This window comes from Hydractinia symbiolongicarpus, chromosome 12 (genome assembly GCF_029227915.1).
Source record: "Hydractinia symbiolongicarpus strain clone_291-10 chromosome 12, HSymV2.1, whole genome shotgun sequence".
NCBI lineage: Eukaryota > Metazoa > Cnidaria > Hydrozoa > Anthoathecata > Hydractiniidae > Hydractinia > Hydractinia symbiolongicarpus.
This window is the reverse complement of record NC_079886.1, coordinates 21,246,499-21,270,550: the sequence shown is the minus strand read 5'-3', so window position 1 is coordinate 21,270,550 and position 24,052 is coordinate 21,246,499. Positions and strand designations below refer to the sequence as shown.

Genomic DNA, 24,052 nt, shown 5'->3' with positions numbered 1-24,052 from the left:
TAACATAACATTTTAATAACTTCTTTCTTTTGTGTATTTTAGGTATTTCTGGTGCCGGAATCACCCATCTATTGACACCTAACAAGTTTCGTGTTGAAGCAAAACTTGGTTCAGTGTTCATAGGGGAAGATATTACTGTAGCACAAGGATTTTTCGTGGAGTTTATTTTAACCTTCATCCTCACGATTGTGTTTTTGAGTTGTAAAGACAACAAAAGAAAACATTCTGACGGACCGTCATCAATTATTATTGGTGTGACGTACATTGCTCTACACTTTGCCGGAGTAAGTTTATTGAAACCGTTTCCCATATGTATACATTATATTTTTTATACGTTATGAGGAATAATACTCATCGCTAGCAAATTATTTCGTTACTTTTTTGAAACGAAAATTCTCTCCCGTACACGTTATTTTTATAACACAATGTTCTTTAACTTGGAATTGTGATTATAGGTAGTTTCAACGGCTAACTCCCAAAACAATGAGAAAATTGAACCAGATTGACAAAAAATTGACAGTCCTCTCCCTGAAAAGTAAAGTGTAAAACAGGGATATGAACCTTCTTTTAAGTTAAGAAAATCCAGGCTAAACCCATTCTCGTCCCCAGATCTTTTTGAGATTAAAACCTACTTTCGAGTTTATCTCAAAGACCTCTGGGGTCGAGAATGGGTTGAACCCAAAATGTTTCTTATAAAAAAGACGTGTAGTGTGAAGGAATACAGCCCGTAATAATTCCTTTTTCAATGGATAAAATATTTTTGCATTAAAAGCAGCAAAAAGAATATAAAAATTTCCAATAATGTTTGGTTTCCAGAACATTCATCCGAGCAATTTTTCGTCAGAAAAAATATTCAGCAGGAAAATTTAGTCGCATTTACACTACAAGTTTTTCCCCATTAAGGTCAATGCAAGAGGCTTGGAGAGTGTAAGTTCCATAGAAAGGATATCGTCTAAGATTGCATTGTTACGGATTCTATCCCTGGTTTCTATTTATCCCAATTGCAAATCTTTTTGTTTTTAGAAAGGTTACACCGGCGGTTCATTCAATCCTGCAAGAGCATTTGGCCCATCACTCATATTTGGTGAATTGGGTAGTTATTCTTGGGTAAGTGAGTCCAAAAAATTCATGTTAACTCGTGTCCTAAAAAAGCTAGACTAGAATCATTCGAGTAAATAAACAAAACATATTTTTCCTTTAAGATATACTGGATAGCTCCGTACGTTGGATCAACAATTGCTGGTCTGCTATACAGGTTCATACTGAGTCCTATTGAACCTGTGAAGACGCCTACCCCCAGCAAAGACCACGTGAAAATTGAAATGCCGGACCTAACGCAAATTTCATGAAATGATGAATTGAGCCTACCTTCACATGGACGATCACTAGTTCTTAGGTGGTCAATATATATATTTGATGTATATAGTTTATCGTTTGTCAATATTCTACAAACTCAATAACTTCAATGAATCATTGTATTTTCTTGTCAAAAGCATAGCCATTACTTTGACGTTTTGTGCATAATAGACAAAAGGTCCCGGTAGCAAAGGTGAGAACTGAATCATTTATTTATTTATTTTAATGTAGAGAGTGATAAAACACATAGCTGTTCAAATTCTTTATATAGCATTATATTTTTCTGCTTTTGAGTGCCAAATATATTTCCCGTTGAAAAACTACCTTCAAATGTTACCATAATCTATTTTTTCCTGTTTGAAGTTCAAGTACTGGAAACGAGGTTGCCTCCTTTGAAATTCTAAAACAGTCAGAATTTCGCAAGGGTTTTAGAGATCATTTGAATTGTGTTATAAAAATCCAACTAACTCAATTAAGTTTGTTTATCGTTGTGCAAATGTATGAGACACTGAAAGGCGAAAGTACGCTAGCTTGTTTTTTTAATCCTACCCACGTCCTAAAAATATTATCAGGTTGGCTTACATGGTTGGGGACGCTGAAAAAGGTACCTTTCGTTGGTAGGGTTGAATAAAATTTCGTCTCAAAGCATCTTATTGCTATATATTTATAAAGGCTGAAGAACAATTAATTTGGAGATAATTTGTAATTAATTATTAATTAGTAATTTGGAGATGTATTTGAAAATAATTTTCGTGAACCAGCATGGTCGCAAAGTTTCACGTAAATATTTATGTTGAACGTCAACTGTACATTCCTGCGGTCACGTTTCAGGATATTAATTAATTATGGTGTGGTGTTCCTAATATCCCTAATTAGATTGGGTAAGGAGAATCCTTAGTAACGAACGTTCTGTTGGTTTATTTTGTTTATTGGCCATACACAATAGTATCGTGTAAGTTTCTATTTAGCTGTGTCAAGACAAATGCTTACCATTTTAATAACTACGGGAATTTATTTGTTATCCTGAATGAATAAACATGCAAAAACAATTGATTTTAAAGGAACCGAAACTTCTTTAATTAATATTTTTCTCGAAAAAAAAAAAACATCATCGCCGTACAATTGTCGATTAAAAAATCTCAAAAATCTCAAATCACGCTGTTAAAAAAAGTATTCCATCAGTAGGATCCGATGTTGCCGCATTCAGAACACCTGAAAATTTATCGAACTTCACTCTGAACAACGCCTTAAATATACCGATGTAATTATTTGTCTCTAAAGCAAAAAAAACTAGAATTCGTAAGATGCCTTACTTCCTTAGGCGAATGCAATGTTTGAAAAGTAATATTTCATTGCTGCCCACGCACTAATTCGTTTAGAATGTCTCCTTATAAAATCTTTTGAAATATGGTCTTTAAAAAGAGATAAATATTTTATAAGTTATTTACAATTTCACGGTGATTCAGCATATTTTTATCACGATTTCTGCCATCACATTGAGAAGTGGAAATTTGTTAACAATTTATTCTTAAAAGGTGGCTAGAATATCGGGAATAGTACAGTTTGGTTAGTGTTGAGACTCCATCATGGGTGTTAAGGAATATTTTCGTGAATTTAATAGCAAATATTTTTGGAGGGCAGTGTTTTGTGAATTGCTGGCTACAACTTTCTTCGTATTTATTGTGACATCAGTTGGTATGAATTTCGGTAAGACATTCGAAATGTCGATCGAGACCATCAAGACTTGCTTACCTACAGGATTTACAATGATATTCTTGTTAAAAACATTTGGACCAATAAGTGGGGGATATGTAAACCCTGCACTGTCAATGGGTGCGTATGTTAATGGAGATATCAGCAGTCCCCGTGCTACCATGTATTCTGTGGCTCAATATGTTGGAGGTATCTATCTATCTTTCTGTATATTTTCTGCAACAAACCAAGCATGTTTTAGATCCTTAGACGATATATGATTTTTAGGTCTATTTGGTGGTGGAATCACGCATTTTTTGACGCCATATAAGTTCCGTCTTGAATCAAAACTTGGTTCAGTGTTCATAGGGGAAGATATTACTGTAGCACAAGGATTTTTTGTTGAGTTTATTTTAACCTTCATCCTCACGCTTGTGTTTTTGAGTTGTAAAGATAACAAAAGAAAACATTCCGACGGACCGTCAACAATCGTTGTTGGTGTGACGTACATTGGGCTTCACTTTGCGGGAGTAAGTTTTTAGTTTTGGTAGATTGCATATATAACAGTGAGAATGGCTTGAATGTAAATACAGCTAACTAATTAAACGATTATTTGGATAAACTCACTCTACACCAAATCTTACCCCTTCCTTCTCCTTCCCCCAACAGAAAAATACGTTTACTTCTCAACGACATTGTATAACGTAAAATGTATTTCTTTGGATATTAATTATTTCGTCAATTTCTTAGAAAGGTTACACGGGTGGTTCATTCAATCCTGCAAGAGCATTTGGTCCATCACTCATATTTGGTGAATGGGATGATCACTCGTGGGTAAGATATTCGTGTCTTGTGTGTGATTATCTTATGGTTTTTTGCGCAAGTTTTGAAGTAATATGCTTTGTTTATTCATGGAGGTTTAGTTTCAAGAGAAACCACAAAGACGGCTAGTTAGGTTATTTAAAGGTCCTGTACAAGTACCTTTTAACTTTGCTGTCCATCCAGACAACCGCCTTATATGCCGTAAGGCGAGTGCTTCAGTGATTAGATGCTATTTTTACCTCTTTGAAAACAGGCATTATTCTAGATTAACCAACCTTTTCCTCTTACGAAACTTTTTCAGATATACTGGGTAGCACCATACGTTGGATCAACAATTGCTGGTCTGCTATACCGATTTATATTGAGTCCTATCGAACCTGTAGAAACAGATAGTACAAATAATGACCATGTAAAAATCGAAATGACAGAAGGTACGCAACCTTCTTACAAGAGTAACACTGTCTTGAAGGTGGAATACTAAAAACAAGCTTACTATATAGTGATATTTCGTCCCAGTACATACAAACTTCAGTAAAAAGGATGTTTTCGGCTATATGTTATGAAGCGCTCTATCAGCCTCGCACCTTGGTACTGTGAGGATTTGTTTCGGAAGAATGAAGTTCGTTAAATTTATTAAAAGCTGTGTATATTATTGTAGCTTCATTGGAGAGTAAAATTGATATCTAGTAGTCTGTAAATACACTGTATTTTTTGATAGGCAAGCAAATAAATATAGATTTGTATTCCGTTAAACTTTTATTCAACGCGTACTAAACACATGTATGTATTCCCAGCCCTTGCAGCCTCTTTTTAATTTGTAATGGTGAGATTGAAACAACTAGTGCTAGTAATGAGGTTGTGTGCGAAGATGAAAGAAATACAAAATGATAAAATGGTTCCACAAGACAAATGTCTCGGACCAGCCACTCTACTCTTCGCCGAACAATTTTCTGTCAAAAATCATATTTAGTTAGTTGTAGTTTATTTATTAAAAATATATTAGGAAGAAAAATTGAAAGATTATTTTGTCTTTTTAGGAGGATTTAGGTTTACGGAAACACACTTCAAGGAGTGCGTATGTTCTTGACATGTTTACAAAAATAAACAGGGGAGGGGTGCTAAACAGTAATGCAATATAAAAGCAGTTTCATTTTAGAAAAGCAGTCGAGTGAAGAGTCTGTTCAAATAAATGAAAGAACTGTCAGTTTAATTAAATTGTCGTGAGGTGTAGGGGACCGGGCGGGAACTGATTACAAAAATTGTTGTTTGACATTCTAAAAAAAGGTTTAGAATATTCAGGCTGTGAACACAAGAAGTATGCTAATAAAAAAGCCTGATAGCCTCGTTTCCAGAGTGGGTTAGGGAGCTGAATGTCCGTGTGTAAACTGCGGTAGGAGAACTGGTTCAGGCAGCGGGTAGGGTTCAAAAGATTTTTAAATTTAGAGGGCCGCCAAAAAGGGTATTCTACAATTAAAGATGGTAGTGCTTGTAGTGGTGGGTTGTTGTATCAACAAAGGTTATTTAAAATCTCCTTTATACCTCCATACCTACATTTTATCTCTTATAGCTATGCCTTTTATCCCTTTAATGATAAGTTCTAAAACCTTACTTTTGTATGCACGTGTTTACATTACTGCTTGTTCTGTCTGTGTTACTGTTTTGTTTGTGTGATTATGTTGTTGTATTGTGCTTACTGCGAAAAATGTAAACATTCATCTTATTACATACATCTCTAAATTGTCTCTGGTCCGCTCTGGTTCCGTACATTAAAGGTGGCCTCACATTTTTGTGTTCACGCCTTGAAGACCCCACAAAAATAAGTCAGTCAGGGGTCGGCCACCATGAAAATAATGTTGTGTTCACGTCCTGAAGACCCCACAAAAATGAGTCGGTCGGGGTCGGCCATATTTTTCCCTGGGATTTTCAGACCAGAGCTAGCAAATTCGTTTCCAGGGCCAAAACGGTATAGCGCCATTCAACATCGTTTGTAGACCATTTTTCGCTGCTCTGTAAACTGTCAGTAGTCACAGGCAGGAGTGCCCTAAAGGAATTAATTTTTACGGAAATTAATTTTCGCGAGTTTTGTCAATTTTGCATAAATTAGTTCTGCGAAAAAAATTATTTTTGAAAAATATCTTTTTTATTACCAAAAGTGAGTTTGGAGGATGCAAACACAATATATTTTTGATGACGGCCTTGGTGAATCGGTTCAGCTTTGTAGATTAGTGGTTATAGCTCTCGTACTTTGTGTGGGAGACTGGGGCTCGATTCCTCTTGACAGCGATTCAACATGGGCGAGTGAATGTTACCATAGCCCCGGGTTAACCCGAACTATGTGAGGGAAATTGGAAAGATGGCATACTGTGTGGGCTGTTTGGATGTTGCCGGGAGTTGTCTAGTAGAGCGCAGGCCCTAATTGGGTCTGCATAGCTCAAAATGAGCATTTAATACTCTAGGACTCTCCATCTAAGTCATGGCCTCTCCCGGAAATATTAGACAGGGTATATATATCCCTCAATATTTGTGAGGCTAGCCATGTAAAATAAGCACATCTATCTATCTATCTTTGTTCCCGTAGTGATGATTGACATTTTGCTTAATTGACGAATCAAATTTGTGCTACATCCACCATTTTTGAAATTTCACCGGGAGGTGGAGGGGAGGCAAAAGTTTAATAGCCATAGTTTAATTGATTGTTTGTTCTCAAGGCTTTTTTAATTCCACACCAAAAACTGCAACCAGTTTTATCTACTAATAGCGTCCTGACAACGAACAATGATTTAATCATTCAGCTTGATTGTCTTTAAAATTTTGCTGAAAACCTGTCTCTACCAAGGAATATTTCGTTATAACAACAAAACATTTTTTATCACTTTTAAAGTCAGAGTAAAGTGTTTATTTTTGCCACAAAAATCATTCTGAAATATTCTATTTTAGTAGAAACAGAAGGCTTATCCAGTACAAATATTAGGACACTTTAAATCTAGCCAGTATATAACAGATACAAACTAAATAAATAATTTAACCATCTTAGTTTTTATCATTTACAAAGAACATGTAAACACTTTTGTACAAATTACATAACATGTTCTTTATTTAAAAGCAATGGATGAAGACAGTACAAAACAAGAACATGTGCCTACAGAATCTACAGCAGTCACTGCAGAAGATGAATGTGCTGAAAATTCAACGTTGCTAAACCAAGAAATTAAAAACAATGATATAGACATGGAAAATACTGATGTTGCAGTGAAAAATGTTGGAAAAAATATTGATGTCTGTCCAGTTAAAACTTCTGAAACAACTTTGCAATGTTTTGATTGTAATGTTCAAGACTGTGTTATGTGGAGAAAACTTGACGTAGAACGAATTATTTGTAATATCTGTCACTTAAAACGAATAAAGAACAACTCTGCTCAAAGCACTATTAATGGGAAAAACAATAGTGTGGGAAATGTGACTTCAAATACAAGTGCAAGAGCTAAAGATGCACCTACTGCAGTTAGAATATCAAAACGAAAAAGCAAGGTAAATAAAAAGTTTACAAATGGAGTATACGCTGATCGAATAATTAAAAATGGAAATTCAAAAAATAGACGTAATTTATTCAAAAAGAAACCATTTAAATCCACAAAAGGTGTTGCATCCATAGTAGCGTCGAACTGTATCTATCATGATGTAAGTGTATTTATTTGTTAATGCATGTATAATCTTTTGATCCAAAACCTAAACCAGGAAATTACAGATTTTAACATGGAAGGACTGGAATTTTTTTGTACTTGACTTGGCATCACCAAAAAAATTACCGAATACACATTTTTTAGACACATTTTTAGGGAAATTCCAGTGTTCAACTTTATTCCTCTTCACATCTACTACCGCCCACCCAGGATATTGTTTATTTCCTAATTCTATATGTACAAATAACTTTTATAAATATCTAATCTTGTAACATATATCTCTATATAACTTTTTTTTTAATCATAGGGACTGCTGTATGAAGTGGGTGATATCGTTTGCACAAGTGATATCCATGGAGGAACGTATTTCGCACAGTTACGTGGCTTTCTGCAAGATGATTTTTGTGAGAAAAGTGCTGTGATTACCTGGTTAATTCCAACGGTTGCCAATTTACATCATTTCGATCCCATGCTGTTTGTGCCAGGTTTGTTCCAGCACAATTATTTACTCATCAGTACATTCTTTGCTTGAATTAATTTTAAATAAGGTCAATATTAAATTCAACTAGATACTCTTTAAAACCTAATTATGGAGAAATAACCCTTTCTGACAAAGAAGTCAGAATTAATTAAAGCATTTTTGTTCAAAGGAGTTCTGAAACTACGCCACACAGTTATTGCTGCCCCTCAATAAAATTTACCAAATTACCAAAAAAATTTGTTTTTGGAGAAATTCAATCCATATAAATTTTAATTCCCTCAAATAGTTTCATACATTTTATCATTTCATTACTACAACTTAACTTTAGTCGGACTCCATCCCGAAATGAAGCCAGTCTACTAGTTTTCACATAGCCAGTGAACTTATACAAGGATCTTTGCGACAAACAGATTAAGGCCAGAGATCCATAATAAAAAACTTGTAAAGTTTCAAATAAAATAGCGCAAATTGTGGCACTTTACGCGAATTTTTTTCGCGAATTGTAGTTTTTCGTCAATTTTTAAATGCCTGGAAAATATAATTTTTGCAAATAAAGCAACTGCGAAAGTAGCTAAACTTACATAAAACAGACTCGTGGTCACGCCTTTCACTTCACACTCGCGGTAATTTAAAGGCTGACGTTTTTCATCAATTTTATATTTACCCCAGGGTATCACATTCGTTAACTTTTTATGATCTTTTCAGGTTTAGACGAGGAAACTGCAAGACCGATGGAGTGTTTTAGTTTTGTTTGTCACGCTCCTACGAATTTGTTTAAAGCACGTGGTGTGCATCCACCATACCATCGAACGCAATCGAGTCTTGACAATTTAATTTATGTCGCTCAAAGTATGAAAGATACGAACTTTACAGAAGAAAAAATAACCGAAGATAAAGAAACTGAAATTGTCTCTCCGGTGGAGAACATTGTTGAAGACAAGACTTAAGAAGATCTGTTTTGTTTACTTTGTTATTTGATGAAAAACGATTATTTATTTTGCTCCTTTTTTCAACACTCTACAAATATTTTCACCTAGCACTTTGTGTATCGACCTATTTTTTGTATACCTTTCGGGTAATAAAGTCGGTATAAATTATGGCTCAATAAATAATATTTTCTACCGATCAAAATCTTTTATCGTTTTTTTTACAGACTCCTTTTTTTGCTGGCCAATTTTTTTCCGCCGATATTTTCTTTTCTTTTTTATGGTGCATCAAGAACCAAAAGGGCTCTAGGAATGTAAAGGTGGTAAAAATTGCAAGTGGCTAATATATTATAAATTCTAATTACAAACATTAAATTTACGTTGTCCACTTTACAAAAAGACTAGCAAAGGTCTGGTGAGAAGGTTGGCGTTTTTTCTGATTAGCGCCATATTTTAAGCGTGGGATGCTCGAAAAGGTAAATTCACCAATTTTGGACCTCACACGCGCTTAATAAAACAGATATTTTTTAGCGATATCTGTAAGGACGCATAAATTTCGGTTATGCCAATCTCGCAGTGAAATTAAAAATGGCTTCCAGTACAAGAGTGATGTAAGCATGTGCACGAAAATCATCCCCGCCGCACGAAATTATGCGTACTGTTGTTTCTCAGAACATACTGGCATCTTGAAATACGGTTTAAATTAATTGCTATGGTGGAACATATTGGCTCCCACTTTCCTGTATGATACATGAATATGGTTACGTGTAAACGCAGTATAAAATTTCGGTTCGAGTTATTGGGGCTAGAAGCTTTATTATAGGATTTGATGTTTAAATAGAGAAAAGGCAAAAAACCTTGTTCTTCTGTGCAATGTGCCAGTAGTTTTACATTGCCAGTGAACTTTGAAAGATTTTTGCAACTGGTTCAAAGTCATGATCATTAATTAAAACTTGTAAAGCCACGCCTTTCACCAAGCTTTCACCTAAAACTCGCGGTAATTTAAAGAATGTCGTTTTTTATCAATTTTATATTTACCCCAGAGTATCAAATTTGTTGCTTTATCGATAATATCTTGATAAACTCGCTTCTTGGAGACAGGGGGTCACCTTTACAGGTATAAGTTTTCATTGTGTTTTTTTAGTAGCTATACACTGATGACTTAGATTCAAGATGATTTTCACCCTATTATTTGTCAATATAGTCCGTAAAATGCCAAAACGACCTAAATTTGGCAATTTTTTGCTAATGTAAGCATTTCTTTTTTTTATTTTATAAACAATAAATGCAATCGTTTTACAGAGGATAAGTTGTTCTGAAAAATAAAGTTGGTTTTCATTAATTTTTGTCTGCAAAATATCACATTACCACTTGTTCAGCCTAAAAGCCATCTCAATCTGGGTCTCTAGTAGTAAAGCTATTGACTAAAACAATCAAAATTTGTACCTCCACAGGTAACAGCTGTCTCATGTTTTACCTGGTTTATTTAACATGAGATTGATTATCGTTATTTATTTATGTTTTAAAGCCTATAATAATATACAAAGTTTGGCTACCTTAAGGGAAGAAATTTTCGCGGGAATTTAATTTCGCGGTTGATCAAAACGATTTTTTTCGCGGAATTTAATTTCGCGGTCGAGAAAAAAATATAATTTTCGCGGTCGAGAAAAAATAGTCTTTCTAAATTGTTAATTACTCGTTACATTCATCATCGATAATGAAGTCAAATGCGTTTCTATCAAAGTCTTCTTCGAGGGGGAAACCCCTTACTCGCTGAAGTAAAGGAGACTGAAGTAAAAGAGAGTCAAACAATGAGGACAAACTTATTGAGACAAGAAGGAAACAAGAAAGTACAGAAGAAAGTTACTGTCACTGTAAGATGGCGTACAGTAAAGTTTTCGAATTTTCAGCAGCAGTAAGAGGATACCATTATTATAAAAGCTTTTGGAATCCTCAGAGAGAACAATTTCTAGAATGTCATCACGAGTTTGGAAATCCCTTTGATCGTTTCGCGATCAAGGTTTGCGAAATAGGAGATACAAATGCAGTTGGTCATCTTCCACGAGAGATCTCGCGTGTTACAAAATTTTTCATGGATAGAGGAGCAATCGTTAATGCCAAGCTTACAAGTGAACATTATAGACGCTCTCCCATCGTTCAAGGCGGTATGGAGATTCCATGTAAAATCACAGTGAAAATTGCTGGTATTTGTATTAACCTTCTGTTGATGGAAAAATATAAACAACTTATAGAGGAATTGTACATTGAACCCAAGAATGAGGAAAATCTGGGATCCTTTTTACAACCTAATAATGTGACCGAGGAAAGCATCAATTTACCTTCCACTTCATCCCAATCGAAGAAGAGCAAGTCCAAAGATGAAGCGAGCAATCAGAAAGATATCCGAAGTTTTTTTAGCAAGACCATTAGCATTAAAACAACTACTAAAAGGCGAGATGGCAAGAAGAAAACGGAAAAGATTATCACGATTGACTCTGATTGATTAATGAAAGTTTTATTGATTATTGTAATTCTTAGAGCATCTCTTATGTTAGAAAAGATACTTTTATGTATATGCCATTTCTCCATTCTCAGTTTTCACTGAATTTATAATTCCAATGCAAATAAAATCAAAAATTTTCGCGAGAATTTAATTTCGCGGTCAACAAATTTCGAAAAATTTCGCGGGAATTTAATTTCGCGGTCGGTGAATTTTTAAAATTTTCGCGGGAAGAAAATTTCGCGGTTTTTTCCAAAAACCGCGAAAACCGCGAAATTTTCTTCCCGCGAAAATTTCTTCCCTTAAGGTACCAAATTTGAAATTTAATTGTGAAGCATATTATAACTTTTTCATAGGGTAAACTTATCGTCAGCTAAATATTAGCTCTTATGCGGACTTGTCGATGTCAGGTATTTATCCTGATTTCTTTAATCATTGTCGTCACTCATTTTACCATCATGTACCGACATTTCGTTTCTTTCAATAACCGTTCTATGCAGTAAACTATCGTTTTTGTTGGTTTCCGTAGACACACAAATCTCTGAGCCCTCCTCCGTTTTGGTTGCAACATTACTGCCCACGTTGTGACTTACATTATTATTCAACACCTGCGAGGAAACGTTTTCATTGTGGTTCATATGACGGCGAGTATCACCGGTCATCATTCCGTTCTCGGGCATAGTTGTGTTTGTGTTGGGCAAAATATGTATGTTTCTGTTATTATTGTCGGTACCCTGAACAGCACTTAATGTTTCTGACGGCGCTATAATGACTGTGCCGTCACTTATTGTCGGAGTTGATTGCGAAATATTTCCTTGCATCTGCTGGTGTGCAGTTATGGAGCTCCCTGGTATTTGTAGAATTGACCCCGGATGAATTATGCGCCCGTTTGATAAAATCTGTTGTGTTGCCCCGTCCGGTGTCGCAGATCCATGTATACTATTGTTGACAACAGCCATTGATGTGAGTATAGGTAGTTGAGATAGGTGTACAATTTGTTGCGTTGATAATGGGTTTGTGACACCGGCCTGAGAAGTTGAATTTACAGTGACATTATTTCCCGATGTGGCAGAAACAATCGGTATTGGATTGCCGTCAGGACTAATAAAAAATGGCATCGTTACCGTGCCAGTGGGCGTTGAAACGGGCAGTAATGTTTTTAGCTGCCCGTGAGCTGACAATGGAAAAACATCAGCAATGTCTGCTTCTGACTTGCGTTTTCGTTTTTCCAGCTCTGCACGTAATGTATTCCGTTGAACAGGCTGACCAAGACGCTTCATACTTTGTTTCTTGTTACAAAACCACACTTTTACAGTCGTGATGTCGAGATCGAGTTTTTGTGAAATGATTTGCATCTCTTCATTAGTTGGTTTCGGATTCTTCTGGAAATGCTCCGTCAACAATTCTACATACTCTGGAGGAAAACTTGTGCGCTTTCGTCTTTTTTTTGTGAATTTATTCCCTCTGTTATGTTCTTCTTCTTTGGATTGTATCCAAGATTCTAATATAGGGCGCATACGATCAGCCGCCTTCATACCAAGCTGCTTTCCTTCAAATCTAAATAAAAAAATAAAAATGGTGTACATAATCGAAAGTGTGCAGCCTTGATTAGCTTTTTCGTCAAGGCTTTGGATTTAAGGCCTGAAAAAAGCTTGATCTTTTTCTGATCATATTAATTATTCTAATTAGCTGAATGCTTCAGCATTGTTCCGTTTCGAAAGCCCAAAAAAATAATTTAAAAATGTTAACTTATTTTAGCGAAAAAGAATCATTTATACAAAAATAATTTAAAGCCACTGCCAAATTCGGTTCAAGACATTTTTTCTTTGTTTATATTATAATTCCGTCCGGAGAATTCTATCATCTTTAAACAACAAATTTCAAAAGTATTTAACGATATTGACCTACGTCAATTTTTACGACGTACGTCAAAAGAGGAAGACACACAGTCCTTTGTGTTATTTTCTGCATTAATTCCAAAATTTCTATTGCACCTACCTGGAGATGAATGATTGGCTGTACGTTGGCCCTTTGAGAGCAGACAATTCTCTTCCCACGTCATCTTGGGTGTAACCGAGGTTAACTCTTCTCGTTTTAAATTCGCGAATAAATTCCTGCATTTCAATCGTCAACCCTCCACTATCCTCCTTCGCAGAGACTGAACGCTTTAACAAATTTGAGGTGATTACGTCTGAACTGACTTCAGCATCGTTGGTGCTTTTCAAATGCAAGAGATGAACGTTTTGCATGCCACCAGCTTTTGTGTTGATTGCGTTTGGTTGGTACACATTAATTGGCGCCAACCCTGGCATGCTCGACGAAACAGAACTAGCTGCATTCATTGAAGTCTGTGTGTGGTACTGAAGAAAATAAAGATTGAGAATGATTTGATTATTTTTATTCTGTACCTCCAAAATCTACTGTAAAAAACCTCGGTTACTTTTGCGTGCATAAAACTTTACGTGTGTGATTGGGGCTTTAAGGGCGTAATCGGTACACCAACAAGTAGGCAACGATAAAAAAATTAAAATGTATTTTAAAATTTTTGTATTGGTTTCAATATTTTAGTGTCATCAACGGCCTGTTTTTTTTAAAAATTTTTTCCCTCTTTTGTGTAGAGCTTAAAACGCTCATTAAAATAACCCAGAAGGAAATAAACACCAGAACTGCATAAATGGATGGCTTTAGTAAACTGACGTTATAAAGAAATTAATATTCAATCTTGTCATTTTTGAGTTTTCATTCTGTCCTGTCTGTCACAAGTCGTACTTTGATTCATTTCTAGAACAGCTCTATCGTTTGTCCATCTGTAACCTAAGTTTACCTCGTAATAGACTTCTGCAAAATGTTTAAATTAGAAATGGTAAAAATTTTGTATAACCGCAAAAAAAAATTTTTCTACAAAATACAAAAAATTGGGGCAAAGCTGGTTCGGTGAAGTTTCTTTGTCGAACTTTCTTTCTTCATGGTACTTTGATTTAGCCACACATTCACGGAATTCAGGTAATGGCTACTTTTTTACACAAACAAAGCAAAAAAACATACTTGTTGGTGTGAAAAGTTGACGTTGCTATTGACAACAGGTGATTGTTGTTGATGCGTGTTTTCATTATTAGCTAAAAACAGAAAAAAATATTAATGTAATATTAATGTAATATTAATGTAAAGAATCTGTAGCTGAGGATTCTTACCATATTACAACAAACATATATCAACTTTTTTTACAATGCAAAATTAAAAGGGCTGTACATATTAAAGAATCTCTTACAAGGAGAGCTTATGCAAGACAAAGAATTCACTAGATTTGTAGCAAAAACTTTTTTCCAAACCAATTTTGATATTATTGTTGAAGGTTTATCATTTCTTGATAGTTTATAAGGTGACGTTTCGGTAGATTCTTTTTCCATCATCGGGCAGAAGGTTCTTCCGAAACGTTGCCCACTAAGCTACATGCTTAAGACATGGCAAACCTTCAACAACAATATAAATACTGAATAGACAAAGCGAAATAATATCCCTAAAATTTTGATAATTTTTTGTTAAATGAGTTAGTGGGAGTCATACAAGCTCCTCTGCGAAAGGTCTTCTAGATAGACCAGTTACTTCATGAAGTTAAAGCTAAAAACTTAACCAGTTTTCTTCATGTCACAATGAGTTACAGAAAGTATCACATTCTTTTGAAAGCACTAAACTCTAAAAAAGCTTGAAAAGACCTTAATTTTTGTAATTTAAACCCTTCTAAAAATATTCTCATGTTCCTGAAAATGACAAAATGAATAAGAAAAAGTACAAGTAAGATAATAAACCTTGTCCTCCAGTAGAAGTCAGTTAGTACTAAGGTAAATAATCTGTTCTGTTGCAGGTAGATTAGTCTTGTAAACAAAACATGGGACAGCAACGAAAATACAATGTAATAAATATACTTTGACACAAATCTTGACAAACAAAGTTGCTTTAAATTTAATCTTTCATAGAAATCAATTATACACAACCACATGAACTAAACTAATCTATATGCTTAATTTTGAGTCCCACTATTCTCACCAGAACTCATGGCAAAATGTCTTCGTGTTAACTCTGACACAATCTTTTCCTCAATTTCTTTTCCCATTTCAAGATCTTGATCACTCATCCATATTGGCACTTCATCAAATGGTGTAACCAAAACAACAGTTTTCTTTCTTGTTTGGAGTATATTTGCAATAACAACCTGAAACAGAAACAGTTTGTAAGTCAATCTAAAACAGAAATCTCATTAACATAGAAATGTTATCAGTGATCCAGTCTTTATTTCGAAATTCTGACAGTTGTTTTCCCTATCATCTGTCAGTAATCTAGGTGATGATTTTCTCACAAATAAAAAATTCTGCATATATTAATGTTTTAAGAATCAACAAAATTTCCAGTGCACTTAACATTTCACAGATTGAGTTTAAAAGTATGCCTGAAAATAAAACCGAGTTACTTCTCAATGCTTAAAAGTAGTAACAAAAGAACTCCATGAGTTAATTAGACTGCTCAGGAAGCTCACGTTAGCAATCAGCACATGCTAAGCAGAATTTGGCCGACAATAGCAGTTGCTGATCTACAGTTGTTTTTTGTCACCCTAGTGGGACAGATTGATGTGTTCACTAATTACAAAGTGTGCAGATAATTCGAAAAAAAATACCTGGTGATTGTACTTTTGGAGGGCTTCTCTCGCTTTTCTTGATATAATGTTGACATCTGTTTCAAGCTGAAAAGCATTTGCATTACACAATTAGGAACTATTGTACTTGTTTTCTTAAATCACATTCACCCTGCCAATGTGAACGTTAACAAAGCGGATAGGCAAATACTTTATAGTCAGAAATTTTCACGACAACTAATTTTCAAGATTTTTAAGCATTTTCGCGAAATTAAAATGCCACGAAAAAAATTTAATTGACGAAATCGCGAAAATAAAAACCGCGAAATATTTTCTTTTTTTCTTCATTTTTTAGACTCCACAGGGTAGCAGACGTAAAATTTTCGCAACAAAATAATTCTGGTGATACCCAGTTTGATAAAACGCGGGAAAATCAAGGAAGAAATGCACTTATAAACACAATTTCAGATGGTGGTTCGCCTGTTAACCTAAATGGCATTTTGTGTTATAAATCATCGATCTCCTTTTTTATGAAATTTCCTCTTTTTTTAAACTTTCCTGTCTAACTCTTACACCTATGAAACCTCTTCAGTTTTAATTCTTTTATCCCTAGTGACATTCCTAACCAGATACCGAAGGCTAGAAGAGGAGGGCATGGGTCTAAAAGAAAGTATGGGATTTCGTTTCGACGTTCTCCTATGGAGGTGGGTTTTGACCTTGATTTTTAGCATATTCCAGCTGAAATGAAGAACAAGACCTCTCGTCCCAAGGTAAATGGCGAGACCGATTTTATGACCCACTGTTCTTCCATTTTCATCACAAGTTTTGACGGCAAACATGTCATTAGTGGTTTCCTCATTCGAAAACACGGCTAAGAATCTGATGTTCTTGTGGTTGCCAAATTGATCTATAAAAATGAAATCCTCTTATGGCCACAGAAAATTCAAAGATTTTGTGGTGTGATAACATAACTCAATAAAATTATACTTCACGAGAGTATCGTGGACTGTTCATCAAACTCGTAACGCAAAAAGAAAATTATAAAAATAATCAGACAGGAAATCAGACTGACACTCCCGTAGTGTTGCAACATGTCTAAAACAAAGAAAGTGAAAATTCGAATTAAAAGACTATTATCGTTACTGAAGAACCTGTTCTTGTTAATCTGTTGATAAGCTCTTGGTTATATATTACATATCCAAGGCTTGTATAACACTTGATGAAATGTAAAAAAAATCTCGAGGCTGCTACAGCAAAGAAGATAGTGACATTGTAATAGAAATGATAATTCATGCCACCTGTATAGCGGAGCAGGTATACATATGAATAGTAGAAACCATGTCAGCCATACCATTTATAACTTTTATGTGTTAACGGCCACTTTCGAGATTCTTTTGCCGCTATACAAAGTTGGAAGAACATCATAACAGCAAAGATAACAACATGTCGATGATACGCAGCCTTGCAAAAGCAAAAAAACACCAAGAAAAAAATGAACGGAATTCTTTGCAGACGGCAAAAGAATGCGAAGACAACCAGCAACAAAAATTATTTACCTCGCTTCCACCTCAGCCGGTATTTGGTTTCGGAGTACTAGACTACGAAGCAGCTGTACAAAACATTTCGAAAATGTCAGAAAAAAGAGGAAAATATAAATTATACAGTGAAGACGATCGATTCAAAATAGGAAAATACGCAAGTGAAAACGGAAACTGTAAAGCTATTACTCACTTTAAAAACAAATTTGCTGGGCTAAAAGAAAGCACTGTTAGAACATTCAAAAAGCAGTACCAAGAAGAGCTGAAGGAGTCAAGAATCCAAAGGCAATCACCCAATAAGATTTTGAAAGCTAAAAAAAGTGGAAGAATTTTGCTCCTTGGAAAAATCGATGTGATGGTGCAAAAGTTTTTAAAATCAACAAGATCGCGCGGTAGTGTAGTTAACTCAAGTGTCGCCATATCTGTTGCTGATCCTTTGGTAAAAGGATATTCGGAATATGAGCTGGAACAAATTCAATTTAGAAACAGATCCTGGAGAAGAAGTTTGTTTAAACGTATAAATTTTGTTAGAAGAGTTCGAACAACTGGTAAATTTGGAAGACCAGAAGGTGCGCGAAAAGACGCAGAGTTAATGTTTACCTACGACATTGTTTCTAAAGTTGAAAAGTATGAAATCCCTCCATCGCTGATCTTAAGCCTGGATCAAACAAATTCGAAGTATGTGACAGTCGGGAAAACAACAATGACAGAAAAAAATACCAAGTCAGTCTCGATTGCTCTGACAAAAGAAGTATGACAGCTACCATAGGATTACATTAGAAGGCAAATTCCCACCAATGCAGATGATATACGCCGGAAACCATTTCAAAGCCATCCAAAAGTTGACTTGCATGATACCTTTTTATTATATACTAACCCTAAACACTATAGCAACACAGACGAATCTATAAAATTGATAAAGAAAATCATTATCCTGTATTTAGAAAAAGAACGCAGTTCTGAAATCTTTTACCAACTCCTCAAGCATTACTAGTTATGGATGTCTTCAGGGGGCAAATGACGGACAATGTTTTGAATCTTTTAAAGGAAAATAGCATTTTACTGGTTAGACTCCTGCTAATATGACACACTTATACCAGCCGCTTGACTTGACCGTGAACGGACATTTCAACATTTTCATGAGAAGCAAATTCTCTCAATGGTGCAGCAAGCAAATTTTATTACAGCTGGAGGGTGGTGCTGATGTTCAAAGTGTTAAAGTTGATGTTAAGTCACCAATCATGAAACCTCTGCGTGCGATATGGCTTATAGAGTATTTTAACAAAATGTCATCTCCAGAAGGACACACAGTTGTGCAAAATGGTTGACTTCGTTCAGGCATTACTGATGCAATTAAGTTAGGAAGTTCTAAACTTCCTTCACTTGATCCTTTTCGTGATATTGATATGTTACCCGCAGTACAGACGTTTACAGAAGAATTTTCTCAAGTAGACCTTGCAATGGTCTGTCCAAGTCACTCGCCTGATGGTACCATAATCGAAACTCACTTAGATTCAGATTCCTCAACTTGGGAGGGATCATAAGAAGACAAGTATGAAAGAAACATGAAATTTTGTTTTTTCCTCAACTCCGTACCTCTATGAAATTTGCGAAAATTATATGTCGCGAAAAAAATTCAAGGCAACGAATCGCGAAAATAAAAATTGCGAAATTGACCCAAAATTTCTATCGCAAAATTAAAATGTCGCGAAAATTTCTGACTATAAGGTAACATACAAATAATATGTCAATATACAATGTCAGCAATTTTTTGAAGACGTAATCACAACATTTTTCCAAATGGTTGTTTCAAAAAGAGACGAAAAGTATGTATTTTCAAAAAATACATATTTTTAAAAGATAGTCTAAATACCTTAAAAGACACCACAAATGCAGATTTTGCCCACTCCTTCACCAAAGGGCTTAACATTTTTGGTGTAGGAGACATATTCAAACTAAACCCTCCTTCTGATGACTGAATTTTATGTTCCGCCTAGAGCAAAAATATACAGATAAAGCAAACAAGTCAACAATATGTAAGAAACACAAAAGAAGTCAATAACAAACAGGTATACCAACCATTTCATTTTCAGGAATGTAAAAATCTGACACTGCAGCAGCCAAATAGAACATGACATGGGAACCCAAGGGGGACAGAGCTTCAGCTGATGCACGTAGAAGAAATAAATAGTCAGAAAGTGTCATGAAACCAATTTTAAGGAGCAAGCAACCACTTTGAACCTAAAAAAATATGTAGCTCAAGTTTACTAATGTTTCAAAAAAAGGAAAAAAAAAGTAAAATGATAAATCGCAAAACAAGTTTACTACAAAAAACACAAGGTCACAAAATTAAATTCCCAATATTATTTTAAACTCAGGCATTCATAGAGTTAAAATTGAATATAAGCTGTTAACATTGTTTTTTGAGTTTTTCGACTAAATTTTTGATGAAATAAATTTACTGAGCTTGTTTTAAAATTTATTCTTTTCTAATTATCAATTAAGACGGCGGTTCTAAAAGGGATGCCTTAATCAAGGGGCAGTTTTCATAATACATTAAAGTTTGCTTATTAACATTTTTTCTCTTTCTTGAAAGATTTTGCTAATGAATCATGAATACTGCAATCTACCAAGCAGATCACCCCTAAAATTGTGAATTTTTCCAGCTGCAAAATTTAATCTCATCCGTGAAATTAAATCCAAGAAAGACTGTTTTCTTAAATTTGGCAATTTTTTAAATTTTAACATTATTGCCTATAACTTTGAACATATCTAGAAACAATCATGATACCTCTTTGTATCTTCGGACAATATCTGTCAGACCAGGTGCTCTTGATTCATCCACTTATAAAAGAAGGGTAATAAAAAGTTGTATACATATATAATTGGTATGATAAGAATCAGGCAAAAGTTTTCACACCAGGTACAAGGTACAGGTCATGCAAAACACAATAATTTTTTAATACAAAAATTTGAGAAATTCGAAAGTATAATAAAACTATTTTTTTATTTAAAATATTGATTCCCTAAAAATACAAAAAATACCAGTAACTCTACAGCTCCCATTGTTATCAACCTGCAGCTCCATCAGATCAAGAGCATTGTGTCCTTCAAAATGCCTGCAAAATGGCTCGTAAGATCTTTGCCGATGCAAGAATATCACAGCATAACCTTGCATTAAAAAATATCTTTCAAAAGGTTAAGAATAAATATTAAAATCAGAGCAAAATGCAGCTTTTGCTCAGGCCTTAAAACAAGAAAACCTTTTCAGCTTAAACACACAAGCAGAATCTGTAAACTCAAAGATGATGAATATATGACATCCTCTACCATACCTAAGGGGCAATAGTGAAATTCCTGTAAAAGGCCACTTGGGGTGTCACTTTAAAAAACACCAAGTCCAGTCTGCAAACAGTTATGTGTTTTGCTCAGTAAGTTGGGTAGAGAGGAGCTTCAGTGAGGTAGGAGTATAACCTTCTAGCTGAGCAGCTGTTGTGGTTGCCCACCTAAATGCACTAGGACACCCTTCACCCGATAACAGTACCAATGGAAGCTAAAGAGCCTACCCTGGGTATATAATAGTATTAATGAGAAGTGAGTAGACAAAGTAATAGCTGTTTAAGTGTTAATAGTCATATTATATTGATAAATTTTTTGACAGGTAGAATCATCACTTTTGTGTTACTTTATGCTTCACAGTGCAGACTCGCGAGGAAGTAAAGGTTAAATTTTAAGGATGAGGTAATAGCAGTCATATTAACGTTTGAAGATAGTTAAATTGTTGTGGTAGGCTTCAATGATCATGTTGAAAAGTCATCTGAAGGTTATAAAATGACTATGGAGGCTATGAATTGGGAAGCAAAAAAAGGAAGGTAAGAGCAAGTAAATGTTACCATAGCCTCAGCTGAACCCAAGCCATGATAGGGAAATTGAAGAAATGGCATACACCTGATTAATTTTGGCATATAATCTTTCACTAGCCTCAGCTCTGTCATGGCATGTTATGAAAGTGCAAGTTTCTAACTTACGTTAGCTAATGATTTCACATATTTAATAGCAACATACTTTTAGAATTCTTACTACTTGCTTTTAAGTCTTGTTCTCAATATAGTCCTTTAATTTTAATGTAATGTTTAGTTCATGAAATGCAAGTCTTTAAATTTTAGTTAAATTTGAAACAAAAGCAGAAAAGTAAAATAGCTTTTTCGACTTTCTAACGGGAAAACTATTATTTACACAAAGAAAAAGTATAAAATGCGGTATATATAAACATCAGTTCAAATGCATAAAACAATATAAACGCTCAACACAGAAAAACAGAATTCAATTAAATTGGTGGATTAACTTAACCACAAGTGGTTATACACCAGCAAAAATTTATCTCTAAAAAGTTAATATGTATATGTGAGCCTGTTGTTTTTAATTTTGCCCCTAAAGTCTGAACACAGCATGATAACACCTGTACCCACGCCTTTGGTGTATAAAACTGGTTTTCGGATTCCCCACTCTCTGCCCCTGAGTTCAATGGTCTGTTTCTGTCAGAAAAAAATTGCTGCTCTTTTATCCTGCAAAATATTTAATTTTCTGTGTTGGTGACGGCTTCACTATCCATCTGGTGTAGGCAACTGGTGTAAAATGGAAACCTTATGGCAGAACAATCCTAGACTAACAGGTCAGGTTGCTACATTTTTGTTTAGTTAAATTCTATCTTTATAACTACCATCAACATTTCGTTAGCAAAAAGTTGTAAAATTTTGACCAAGTTTAAAATTTTTGTTTAGTTTTTTTTACATAGTTAACACTGACTGGGTTAAAAAATTATTTGTTTTTGGTTATCTTTATAGGTTTCTAGTGATTTTAGTTTTTAATTAAAATTGACCTTAGTTTTCAAATAAAGTTTACTTCACCTCACAAGTTGATTAAAAAGTTTATGATATTAAAATATCTTGAGAGCCCAAGATTTTATGTAATATTAAAGACGCAAATGTAATACTTAATTTAAAGAAAATTAGATGTTTGGAATCCTTGTTTAAAGTTGTCCAAAAAAAATAAAATTTTTGTGACTTAAAAATGTAAAAATGAAAAGTTAAGCGATTTATCAACCACTCGGTTAGTTTTTGATTTTTAAGCTGTTTTTACCATCAGAGGGCTTATCCCGCTTAACAGTTGTCTTTGATTGCACTGACAAAGCAATTAAGCCTCTTCCGGGCTATTTTACACAAGTCAATAAAATCCTAAATCCGCCTTTGATTAAAAACTGTTTTTACTGATTTTGTTAAAGCTCAAAATATTTGTCAAATAAATTTTTGCTTAGAGCTTTTATTAGTTACAATGCTTCATTCCTTGCTGTAGCAGGCAATGTAGCAGACGCTACCTTATCTAATTTAAAAATATGTTAGTGATTATGTTAGGAAATGGTAGAACTGTTGTAACTGCATGCCAGGAACACTATCAAAAAATAAGGCGACAACAAGGTGATGCTGCTTTCGAAAACCACATCAAGAGGTAGCTTGGTGCAAAAAAGCTTGATTTGAGTAAGTTAAAATGTTTAATTCATATATAGAGAATACAGAAACTTTGATTTATTTATCATGGTCGTCTTTGTTGACATATTTATAAAAAGCATTATATATAATGGAAATATAGCTACATATGCCCTGCTTCATCGATTGTCTTTTCGAAAGCATGCTGACTAAATATACATATCTTTTTTAGGCTTAAACTCCTTTTATATAAATTGTGAAAAGATACTCTGCAGAACATGCTCCTCTTGTCCCTTGGCTGAAGTTGTCAACGAAACGGACAGTGTTGCTTTCAATTGGAACTGTCGTTCCTCCACTCTAAACAAAAATTATTTTTAGACATCAACAAACTCACTCATAAATAAAAACTAAAAAATAATACTAAAAAATAAAACTTGAATTTAAAATTGCTAAACCAGATGTTTGACATTACATTGGACAAGCCATCTTTATATGTCTAAAATTTCAAAAGGTGTGGTAGTGTGATAAAATTTGTTGTGATATAGAAGAAAATTCAAATTTTGAAGAAGCTTCTTCTTGTATTTTCCTACTTCCTTATTATTTTTCGATTTCTCCCGCGATATATTTGTATTTATTTTTGATATTAATCTATGCAAAAAAATTAAGTCTTGATGTAATTAAGAATGCAAAACACTAATTATTCTCTCTCCTTTCGTGATTTCGCATAATTTTTGCTTTTACACTCACCGTAACCAGCACAATGTTTCTACCGAGTTGACGATGCTTAATAGCAAAGTCCTGGATAGTTCTCTTTGCCTCATCTAAATTAGATGGTGGCCTGGTTTTGGAAAAGTACTCGTTCCAGTCAGCCATGTTTTTAGGTTATATGTTCAGGTTTTCATACCGTCCCTTGAATCTATCATCCACGATTTTTTGCGAAAATAATT

At 34.5% G+C, this 24,052-nt stretch overlaps 3 protein-coding genes across 3 annotated transcripts; 2 read left to right on the top strand and 1 right to left on the bottom strand.

Moving 5' to 3' along the window:
* Positions 1–29: 29 nt before the first annotated feature.
* On the top strand, positions 30–4,882 carry LOC130621376 (uncharacterized; the record flags this gene model as incomplete). The annotated part of the gene is made up of 10 exons (XM_057436664.1): positions 30–284; positions 1,024–1,107; positions 1,203–1,336; positions 1,720–1,973; positions 2,233–2,308; positions 2,678–2,697; positions 2,935–3,258; positions 3,337–3,578; positions 3,799–3,882; positions 4,172–4,882. Coding segments are annotated over 10 exons (1,653 nt in total), but the record flags the coding sequence as incomplete, so codon positions are not given.
* A 1,211-nt stretch (positions 4,883–6,093) lies between these two features.
* LOC130622727 (GATA zinc finger domain-containing protein 1-like) lies at positions 6,094–9,162 on the top strand. The gene is made up of 3 exons (XM_057438223.1): positions 6,094–7,548; positions 7,858–8,035; positions 8,737–9,162. The coding sequence occupies exons 1-3, from the start codon at positions 6,976–6,978 to the stop codon at positions 8,976–8,978; spliced, it is 993 nt and encodes a 330-aa protein (XP_057294206.1). The 5' UTR covers positions 6,094–6,975; the 3' UTR covers positions 8,979–9,162.
* Positions 9,163–10,454: 1,292 nt separating this feature from the next.
* LOC130622726 (POU domain, class 2, transcription factor 1-like) lies at positions 10,455–24,037 on the bottom strand. The gene is made up of 12 exons (XM_057438222.1): positions 23,853–24,037; positions 23,374–23,462; positions 20,668–20,810; positions 20,414–20,466; positions 19,702–19,863; positions 19,496–19,615; positions 16,127–16,192; positions 15,502–15,667; positions 14,503–14,573; positions 13,456–13,817; positions 11,769–13,014; positions 10,455–10,513 (listed from the first exon to the last, which is right to left on the bottom strand). The coding sequence occupies exons 1-11, from the start codon at positions 23,976–23,978 to the stop codon at positions 11,886–11,888; spliced, it is 2,487 nt and encodes an 828-aa protein (XP_057294205.1). The 5' UTR covers positions 23,979–24,037; the 3' UTR covers positions 10,455–10,513; positions 11,769–11,885.
* Positions 24,038–24,052: the final 15 nt, after the last annotated feature.

What these genes read in the sequence shown, in the direction of transcription:
- LOC130622727 (XM_057438223.1), top strand. Translation starts at nt 6,976, where the DNA reads ATGGATGAAGACAGTACAAAACAAGAACATGTGCCTACAGAATCTACA. An exon ending in CGAACTGTATCTATCATGAT is followed by an intron (nt 7,549 to 7,857) that starts GTAAGTGTATTT and finishes TTTTAATCATAG; the next exon opens with GGACTGCTGTATGAAGTGGG. An exon ending in TCCCATGCTGTTTGTGCCAG is followed by an intron (nt 8,036 to 8,736) that starts GTTTGTTCCAGC and finishes TGATCTTTTCAG; the next exon opens with GTTTAGACGAGGAAACTGCA.
- LOC130622726 (XM_057438222.1), bottom strand. Translation starts at nt 23,978, where the DNA reads ATGGCTGACTGGAACGAGTACTTTTCCAAAACCAGGCCACCATCTAAT. An exon ending in CATTTGTGGTGTCTTTTAAG is followed by an intron (nt 16,193 to 19,495) that starts GTATTTAGACTA and finishes AATGCTTTTCAG; the next exon opens with CTTGAAACAGATGTCAACAT. An exon ending in AGCCAATCATTCATCTCCAG is followed by an intron (nt 13,015 to 13,455) that starts GTAGGTGCAATA and finishes TTTTTTATTTAG; the next exon opens with ATTTGAAGGAAAGCAGCTTG.